At 49.2% G+C, this 9,853-nt stretch overlaps 1 protein-coding gene across 1 annotated transcript; it reads left to right on the top strand.

The window, feature by feature from the left end:
* The first annotated feature begins 3,376 nt into the window (after positions 1-3,376).
* AQP2 (aquaporin 2) lies at positions 3,377-8,495 on the top strand. Its single transcript, XM_009813984.2, has 4 exons — positions 3,377-3,742; positions 6,431-6,595; positions 7,413-7,493; positions 8,280-8,495. Exons 1-4 carry the CDS (start codon positions 3,377-3,379, stop codon positions 8,493-8,495), a joined length of 828 nt encoding a protein of 275 aa, XP_009812286.2.
* Positions 8,496-9,853: the final 1,358 nt, after the last annotated feature.

Genomic DNA, 9,853 nt, shown 5'->3' with positions numbered 1-9,853 from the left:
AACAGGAAGATTAGTCACAATACTAGAATTAAGATTTTTTTCCTTCTTATCCTTTGGCTTCTTTTAAAGGCTTCCCCTAGAGAACTCTTAAAGGTAGCATTTTCAGTTTTACACCTCCTTTCTTGGAAAGAAAACATCTATTTCAACAGAAAGCAGAACCAATAATAGCTGGGTTTGTATAAAGTTTTCTCCCAAGACTTAGTCCTCCTGTGGGTTCGCCGGTGTCTAATAAAAAGGGGATTTGCTGCCACGTGAAGCATGGGTGCGGGTTGACCGTTCAGCTGCTGGAGAGGAGGGAATTTGTCTGCAGGTGCTCTCTATTCACAGAAAAGAGAAAAAAAACGGAGCTTTCAGCAAGGTCTGGGCAACACACACACCTCCTGCGACGGATCAGATCCAAGCAGGAAAACTCACTGTTGTTTATGCAATAAATCTTTTATTCTCTGTGGCTTGGAGGTATTTTAGATGGAATGGAGATACCTTAAAGATGTTTATACTTTCCTGAAAGCCAGGGAAGCAAAGATATCTGAGCCATCTAAGTCACTCGAGAAGCAAGTTGTTGTGCAAGTGCAGTTCCCTTGCTTGCAACATGTTCTTCAAAAACGCGTTACCAGGCCGTTTTCTGCCATCGGGAGGAAGCACAGTGTATCAACCCTCTGCAGATGCCAGCACACTTTTAATGAGCATTTGCATTTGATCCCAGGGGAGGGCTGATAATGCCGTTACACTCCAAGGGCTGTGGATTAAAAGGTAAAATAATGCGCTTTCCCATCTCAGACAGCTTTGTTACAGGGCTGCGATGCTCTTTGCTGCTCCCGAAGCTGCAGCACACTTGGTGTAAGGTGTAAAGCCACATTACCACCAACACCAGAGGCTCAAGGAACCCCTCCTAGACACAAGCAGAGCTTCAGCTACCCAGTACCAAGCTCTTCAGCTTGCTTGATCTCCTGTTTCTCCGTTTCCCAGGCATATGGCAGGACGCATGGCCGTGGCAAGGCAGGAAACATTGGCTCTGCCACAGACTCACTGCCTGGCATTAGCAACGGCAGAGTCTGGCTTCATGCCGTGGACGCCCACTCTGTAAAACCAGAAAGATTACAGTCACCACAGTGCTAGAGGTCTCTGGGTGAAAGCTGGGATGTGTTATTATTCCTGCTGGAAAGCAGCATCTCACAGCAATAGTTTGCTCAGCCCCACAGCGAAGACCATGAGAGCAGAGCTCCCTTTCAGCAAGACGGCTCATGATGCAACGCCAATCCTTCCAACAGGGTGTGTAGCAGAAACCCACCGTCCATAGCCCAAACATCTCAAAACGCGGCATAAACAAGAGCTGTGCGTTGCCAGATCGAAGTGAGGACCATGAGGCTGTGTTAGACTTTTAAGTTGCTCAGAGCTAATCCTGCTTACTTCTCTTTCCTTTTAATTAGTCTTCATTAAGCACTGATACATCACAACTTGCTCGTCATGAATAACTATTAATCAAACAGGGTATCAGCTCAAGTTAATTGCCCGTATTAGTTCTCTTTCATTCCCTGCACTAATAACAGCCTGCATTCATAATCAGTCGCTGACATAACTAGTACTTGAGTAATGCTAAGCTTGCAAATCTGTACCAGCTAGGCAGGAGCAAGAGCCTACAGACTGAATGTGACCATGTTTCGTGGCTCATCAACACCCCAAATATATTTAGCCTCACAACCTCTTTCGTGAGATTGGCTTCACTGTTGGAAAACTGGAGGTTAGAGCAATGCCATGATGGGCCAAAGTCCCCGAGGAAGTCCGAGAGAAGGATTTTCAAAGGAAAAAGTTGAATATAAGTCTTCCAGGCTCCAGACTCACCCACAGACTGGACTTGTTCTCCCCACAATCTCTCCCTTGTTAAGAGCAATGTCCCCATAAGCATCTTTATTTTAAAGAGAGGACAAGAATAGAACAGAACAGAACAGAACAGAGCAGAACAGAACAGAACAGAACAGAACAGAATAGAATAGAATAGAATAGAATAGAAGCAGAATAGTTGAGTTGGAAGGGACCTACAATGGTCATCTAGTCCAACTGACAAGTATTGTTACTCACCTTTTGTGGAGGAAAAAACAGGCCTTCACATGTCCTTATGGGTCCCTTCCAACTTGAGATATTCTATGTTTCTATGACATAATTTGAGCAATATGGAATATTTTGTGTCAACCTTTCACATCAGTTTGGTGGCACTTGCACGGTTCCTCTGGAAGGGAAAAATATTTGGTTTATCGTACAGCGGCAGCCTTTGTCAGAGCCAAAAAATGGAATCTCAGTTCTGGTGCTGTGCGTCCCTCTAAAATAAAATGGTCATTTCAACTCCAGCTCTACCCTGGGGGAGCACTCCTCCCAGCTTCCTGCGCTTTAGAATAACTACAGAGTCTGCTAACAAGGGGAAAAAAAGAAACAAGTGCTATTTTTCCAGCAAACCCACCAACCCCAATGACATAGGGAGCAAAAGTCTTTACAGACATCACCCAGGAATGGACAAACGTGCCCTAAGCAACGGAAGAAAAAGGAAAATGGACTTGCTGGGCAATTAGTGGATAGTTTGATGCAAAGAACCATGCTCCAGAGAAGAAAATATCATTCCTCTTTTGGGGATTTACACCAAGAAGTAAAAAGACATTTCTGAAGAGCTGAGTTGGCCAAAATCCCTGTAATTAGAGCACACCCGGTACTGCAGCTGTGCATATCATCATTTCACACTAGAATTTCTTTCTTGACAGTCATTTCTTGGGGCTGGTTCCCATTTTTCTGGGTAGGAAATCTGTGCCCAGGCTGTAAAATTCTGGTACTCTGAGGAATCGAGTTGTAGTAAGTCAGTTTTGTGCCTCTGAGAGACTCTTTTGCATCCAGTTTTGCCTGGTTATTTAATCACAGCCCACATTCTGTTCTTCAACACAACCCCACCTCAGCTCCATCTCTAGCTCTGCAGAACCCCCTTGCTTGCTCTCTTCTCCATGCTGCAGGTGGTAGAGCTTGGAGAAGAGAGGAGCAACAAGCACCTCTGGGGATAGGAACCCTAGTAAGAAAGCACAGGAGAAAGGGAACAGCGTTTCATGGCATTGCTCAAGGCTGATTTATGACCTGCCAAGGGTGGCGAATGCTGCATTCCCCAGCTTTATAGAGGGGGCAGGGTCTGATGTTCCCTCAGCTGGAACACAAATGAAAAAAAGCATCAGGTTTCCTAGGAACACAATCCCACCTCCTTCAGCGGGTGATCCTTCAGCCCCCCATATATATATATATAGGTTGTCCCCCTGTCATTCTCTATGGACACAGCAGCTGCAGTAGCAATTGCCTGAAGACACCACAAGCAGGGTCAGTCCTTGCAGCCTCCAGCAGCCGCCGCTCCATGATGTGGGAACTGCGATCCGTAGCCTTCACCCGGGCTGTCCTTGCAGAATTTCTGGCAACTTTGATCTTCATCCTCTTTGGCGTGGGCTCTGCTCTGAACTGGCCCTCAGCTTCCCCCCCGAGCATCCTTCAAATCGCGCTGGCTTTTGGCTTGGCCATCGGCACACTGGTCCAAGCCCTGGGGCACATCAGTGGAGCCCACATCAACCCGGCAGTGACGGTGGCTTGCCTCATCGGCTCCCAAGTCTCCTTCCTCCGTGCAGTCTTCTACGTGGTGGCCCAGCTCCTGGGGGCTGTCGTGGGGGCTGCCATTTTACATGAGATCACCCCTGCAGACTCCCGGGAAGGCTTGGCCATCAACAAGGTAAGACCTCAGCCCATGGATGGGCTTGGAAGGGAGCAGGAAGGATGGGGCAGGGCTTTTGGGAAGGCTGAGGGATGTGAAGAAGGGTTTTGTGGCCAGCAAGGACCCCCCTTTATTTAGTGATGGGTAGGAAGCCACTGTCAGCTGCAGCCCAGCACCATGAGCTTGCTGCCGTAAGGGTCCTTCCAGGAGCAGGGACGAAGGCGGGAGTCCAGGCTGCCTCCTCTGTTTTTTAGAACTAAAACCAGAGGTGTGACCCAGCTGGCCACATAGACACCTCCCTTAGAAGACAAAGTCACCATCACCTCAGTTTTGTCTAGGGCTGTATCAGAAATGGTGTGGCCAGCGGGAGTAGGGAGGTGATCGTCCCCTGTACTCGGCACTGGTGAGGCCGCACCTCAAATCCTGTGTTGAGTTTTGGGCCCCTCACTCCAAGAAGGACATTGAGGTGCTGGAGCGTGTCCAGAGAAGGGCAACGGAGCTGGTGAGGGGTCTGGAGCACAAGTCTGATGAGGAGCGGCTGAGGGAGCTGGGGTTGTTCAGTCTGGAGAAGAGGAGGCTGAGGGGAGACCTCATCGCTCTCCACAACTACCTGAAAGGGGGTTGTGGTGAGGTGGGTGTTGGTCTCTTCTCCCAAGTGACAAGCAACAGGACAAGAGGAAATTGCCTCAAGTTGCGCCAGGGGAGGTTCAGGCTGGATATTAGGAACAATTTCACCACTGAGAGAGTGGTGACGCACTGGCAGAGGCTGCCCAGGGAGGTGGTGGAGTCACCATCCCTGGAGGTGTTCAAAGAACGTGTGGACGTGGCACTGCGGGACGTGGTTTAGTGGGCATGGTGGGGTTGAGTTGATGGTTGGACTTGATGATCTTACGGGTCTTTTCCAACCATAGTCATTCTGTGATTCTGTGATTCTGTACTGTGAAGGAGCTGGATTCAGAGGAGATCCAGGTGTTTAAGGAAGGACACAACCAAAAACATCACCCCTTCATTCCTTTTGCCCCAAGCTTGTCCCACTTTCCAGTCTTGGCGTGGGTATGGGCAGCCTTTTCTCCCCTGTGTTATGCCATGGCACTATTTACAGGCTGCTGTGCCAGATTCCCAGCAATGGGGATGTTGCGCCAGGGTAGGGGATTTTTTGGGGGCCTAAATCCCAGCTTTTCATTAGATAGCATTGCTCGTTAAGTTGTTTCCCATTGTGAAGGGATGGCCACACAAGATCCAGCTGGTTCATCCCAACGCCCAACACGCATGGGTGCCTGGGCAGTACCACCGCGCAGTCCCGGAAGCATTGCAAGGATCCCGGTCTGTTTTCAGACATGCAGGGAAAAAAGGAAAACTGGGGAACCTTCGGAAGCTGTGAGGGGACTCCTCAATGGTATCCCAACCTCCAACATCCCCCTCCCCGCCCATGCACATCATAAAAAGAGGGAAAAAAATTAAAAACTCACAGGGTTTACTATCCCCTCTCTTTTCTCCGTGCCCCACCACTCCTCTTCAGACGGATACAGGCAACTGTATCTCCTGTAGAGACGCTCACGCCGGGACCAGCATCACCCAAAACCAAACTGAGCCGCAAAGGGAGGAGGCATGTTTTAGGAAGCGGCCCACGGAAATCCCCTTTCTTGTAGCAGGGAGGCATTGCCAGGACCCAGCTTTGCTGCCAAAGAGATTAAGAGGGTTGAAAAAGGGATTGCGGATTAATCTGAACAAGACTATTTAGACTGATAATAGCTGAGCTCTAATAAACCCAACAAAGCAAGTAGGAGTTTTAAGAGAGAATTTAAAAACGCCCAGCTCTGTTGTTTTACAGCTTAAACCACCTAAAAGAATGAATAGGGATTTTGATTGTTTTTTCCCCCGTGGGCTGTTCATCTTGTAGCTGCCTGCACAAATTACCCTTAAAAAAAAAGGGAGGAATATTGGAGAGAGGAGAGCGAGCAAGATCCGACTCTGGACCTCAGCCAGGAGGGCAATTGCCGCCTTTGGTGGCGTCACCGAGCGAAGTGATCTCAGGAACAGCATTTGGGAGGATGCACCGTGTCCAAAGCAGGATTAACATAGGGAAGGAAAGGGCAGAGATGTGCCAGACAGGCTGAGGGAAGCAACTGCGATGGGAGACCACAGGCAAGAGGGACTGACAGCTGCAGATCTGGCTGGCAGCGCTGCCGGATCCATCCAGATCTGGATGAAAACCCACCAAGAAGTAATAAAGTGTCAGAAAGCAGAGTTGGAGGAGAGGGGGTGCAACCAGGCCCAGCCTCGGATCAAATCTGAGAAATCCTTTCAGTCAAAAAAGTGTGGGAAGGGGGAAGGGAATTTTTTTTTAATGCCAAAGTATTTCTTTTTGACATTTTCAAAATGCAATTTGTAAACTTTTCCAAAAAGCATCTTGCATTTTAATTATGAGGAAAAGAAAAAAAAATTCCTAGAGTGGAAAAGAAGAGTGGAAAAAAATACCCAAAGAAATGCAACTAAAACATTTCCTGCCGTGTCAATCAAATATTATCCATTGACCCACTTTTCCTTCTACCTGGGGAATTTTTCCTCCTCTTCCTATTGGTGCCAAAAATCTCACCTATTTCCTAGGTCCTTTTTGGTTCTCCTTGATTTGGGTTTCCCCTCCACATTTCCAACCCAGTCCCCAAACTTCCCCGTCCCTGAGACATGTTTTTTCTCCCCTTTCAGCTGCACAACGAGACGACGACGGGGCAGGCAGTGACCGTCGAGCTCTTCCTCACCTTCCAGCTGGTCCTGTGCATCTTCGCTTCCACCGACGAACGCCGGGAGGACAACCTGGGCTCTCCTGCCCTGTCCATCGGCCTTTCTGTTGCCGTGGGGCATCTCCTTGGGGTGGGTAGAATGGGCTAAAACACAGCGCTTTTTAGTTTGTCTTCACCTTTGTGCCCAAAGCCTGCTTGGCTGCATGCTCTGGGGTGGACGGGGATTTATAACTCATGTGGTGCCCATGGCTTTCCAGCGGGCAGAAGAGGAAAACCCCACCGAAGGCAAAACAAAGCCATAGCGTGAGCTCGGCTTTTATTGAGCATGAAAGAACTTAACCTGCTGGGCTCTGCTGGTCCTTGAGTCCTGTAGGGAGCTGCCAGGGATCGGTGGGGTCTTCTGCCCTGGAGTGAACATGTCAGCAGCTGAGGCACTCAAGACCATGATTAACACTGGGAAGTACTTGGCATGGACACCCAGGGAAGTCCCTCTTGGATGACAGACCAAAGCAGCCCCAAAAAATCCCAGCTCCTCAGTGCATGCGTTAAACCAGAAATGTCTCCACCACTTCTTCCATCCTTAATGATCTGCAAGCCCATGTGTCTATAGGACTATTCTTCTCCTATCCTCAGCGGCAAGGGGTAGCAATTTGCTCCAGGAATAGGTACAGCAGGAGCTTGTCCCCGCAGTCCTGGTCATGCTTCAGGGCACGTCACCCAGCCTGCAGCTGAGTTGCACCATGCACAGGACACGTGCTCGCACAGAAGATGCAAAAAAACAGACAACTCATGTTGACTCAGGTGCTGCTAGCATCCCTTTTCCTGGAACAGGCATGCTGGAGGGTGAAACATCAGCTCAGTGCATGAATCATGTTAATAACACACCGTGATTTTTTAAAATGTGCTAAAAGGGCTTAATGCTAACAATGTGTGGTGTTTCTTGGCAGATCCGTTACACCGGCTGCTCCATGAATCCAGCCAGATCTTTCGCCCCTGCTGTGATAGTCGGAGACTTCAGTGACCACTGGGTAAGAAGTCAGGTCTATGTGTTGTTTTGGTGGGATGAGCCCCCCAAATTACCAGTATTCCTAGAAGCCCACAGAGCCCTGGCATTTCCATGCCAGCTCCCAGCTGGAGGAGAGATGTAGAGATTAGCAAAAAGAGGTGGGGCTACTGGGTGCTTAATTGATTTATCTAGGCAGGGTGCATTGCAACAGGAAGAGGGTGTGTGGTTTATTGACCATGGCTTAACAAAAGAAGCAAAAACAATGGAGAGGGGAGCGCTTCTTGCCAGTCCTGGGGACCTTTCCTGGTTCCAGTTGGATCTGGGCACATATTTTCCACCAGCTCCTTTGGGAACACTCCCAGGCATGTCCATCTGCAAAGAGTATGTTCGGAGCTAGAGCTGTCGTGGTTCAGTTTGATGTTCTCAGAGGTGTCCAGTCCAAGCTGGTAGCCTCCTCCTCTCTATAGCAATGTGTAAACGGGTAGGAAGACACTTCTCCAGAGGAAACCAAATCATTAAGCATGCTCGTGATGGGCCTATCATTAATGAGGATCACGCAGCTCTCAACAGAGGACGAAAGACAGAAGAGGATGGTTAGGTGTATTCAGGTAAAACAGCAATCGACGGGAGTTCAGGTCAACAGTGATGGCCAAAACAGAGCTGGCTTCTGCATTTTGCTCCCAATGCACACAGGGTAGGAAGGACCATAAGCCCCCTGCAATGCTCTTCAGAGACCCTGGTTCCTCTCTGTTCTCCAAACTCAGGCTGGTTTTTGCTCACTCCATTCTTCTCTTTCCCTTTCCCCCAGGTCTTCTGGGTGGGCCCCCTGGTTGGGGCGGCAGCAGCCTCCATCATCTACAATTACATCCTCTTCCCGCAAGCCAAAACCTTCTCGGAGAGACTCGCCATCTTCAAAGGCTTCGAGCCAGAGGAGGACTGGGCAGAGCGCGAGGTCCGTCGGCGGCAGTCGGTGGAGCTGCACTCCCCACAGACCCTGCCAAGGGGGATGTCTGAGAAGGTGTAGCCAAACCTCCCCCCGTGCCAAGAGAGGAGGTGGGGAAAACTCTGGCATCCGTTTTAGAGACGGTGCTTGTTCAGATGAGTGTTTCACCTCTCCCTTCTCGCCCTTCATTTTTGCTGGGGAACTAAAGTTGACTCATCTCCTGGGGAGACGCACTGTGATGGCCCAACCCACCTTCTGTCACCCAGCTCCCCCCATGGCCGACGGTTTTCTGATGCTGGAGGAAAATGCCATTAAATTAAAACAACCAGTGTAGCAACAGGCATGAGGACACTGGGATCCTACCCTGTGCCGGCTCCTTCCACGTCCCCCTTGCAGAAGTTAGTGCTCGGTGGAGTTTGTTGCCCTTCACGAAGAGCTCCGAGGCACTGCGGAGAGTTGTTATTACAGCCATTTGCTGGGTGTGGAGGTTGCCACCCGATGCCTCATTGCTGTTGAACTCCATTCACCTGTCTCCCATTTCTTCTCACTGCCCGCCCGTTTGCACACACACACAGAGGAGCGCTCGCTCTGTGCCACAAGTATCTCACAAACTGGAAGTTTTGCTGCCGTCATTTACAACCACCCTTTGGGATGCAGATGTCCTTTGCTCATCTGGAGGCTTTCCTGAGAAGATGGGACTGGAAGCATGTCCTTGAGTCCCTGCTGACCCCATTGGGGAACTCTTGCAACTGCTCTCTCCTGTGTCAATGAGAAACCTCCTGATTTGTTTGTTCTTGGACCAGTGTTGTCCTTTAGCTTCGATGCTTCATCTCTCTCCCTGGTTTTTGCTTTCTTTCCTTGGTTCCTGTTCCACTCCAATTCTCAGATGAGCAACACAAAGCATTTAAGCGGTGATCTTCTTCATCACTTGCTTCCTACAGCCCAGACCTTTTTCATGGCTGCATCACACCAAAGCCTCATAACCATCCCACCCCTTTCTTCTGCTGTGTCAGGACCTGGTTATGGTCCCCAGCACAGTCACAGAGTTTGGGTTCGTCTTTGGGATGCAACTTTGCTCTTTCAACCATTAATTTAATCCTGTTTCTGTTAGCCTAAAAGTCATATATTTCCAGCATGGCATCCTAATGCTTCTTTCTGTTGGTGATGTCTCCCCAGCATTGCACCATCATGAAATGTCATCACCACATTCAGGCTTTTTCTGCTAAGGCTATTAATGGAAATATTCAATAAGATGGGAGCCAATTCCAAATCGTTAAGGAACATTATTGATCATTTTCCTCCCTCTGGCTGTTTTGACATGAGCCACCACCAAACGATGCTCTTCTCTTCCTCTTTATCCACTCTGCTCTACGTGTACAAGTCTCCTCCTTCTTTAGAATTCATAATTTCCTCTATTCCTCGCTGTGCTCTTCCTCAAA

This window comes from Gavia stellata, chromosome 35, assembly GCF_030936135.1.
Source record: "Gavia stellata isolate bGavSte3 chromosome 35, bGavSte3.hap2, whole genome shotgun sequence".
In the NCBI taxonomy this organism is placed as follows: domain Eukaryota; kingdom Metazoa; phylum Chordata; class Aves; order Gaviiformes; family Gaviidae; genus Gavia; species Gavia stellata.
This window is presented reverse-complemented; position numbering and strand designations above follow the sequence as displayed.

Bases quoted from the DNA above. Each gene is read 5' to 3' on its own strand.
- AQP2 (XM_009813984.2), top strand. From the start codon at position 3,377: ATGATGTGGGAACTGCGATCCGTAGCCTTCACCCGGGCTGTCCTTGCA. The intron at 3,743-6,430 runs GTAAGACCTCAG...CTCCCCTTTCAG, and splicing joins AAGGCTTGGCCATCAACAAG to CTGCACAACGAGACGACGAC. The intron at 6,596-7,412 runs GTGGGTAGAATG...GTTTCTTGGCAG, and splicing joins CCGTGGGGCATCTCCTTGGG to ATCCGTTACACCGGCTGCTC.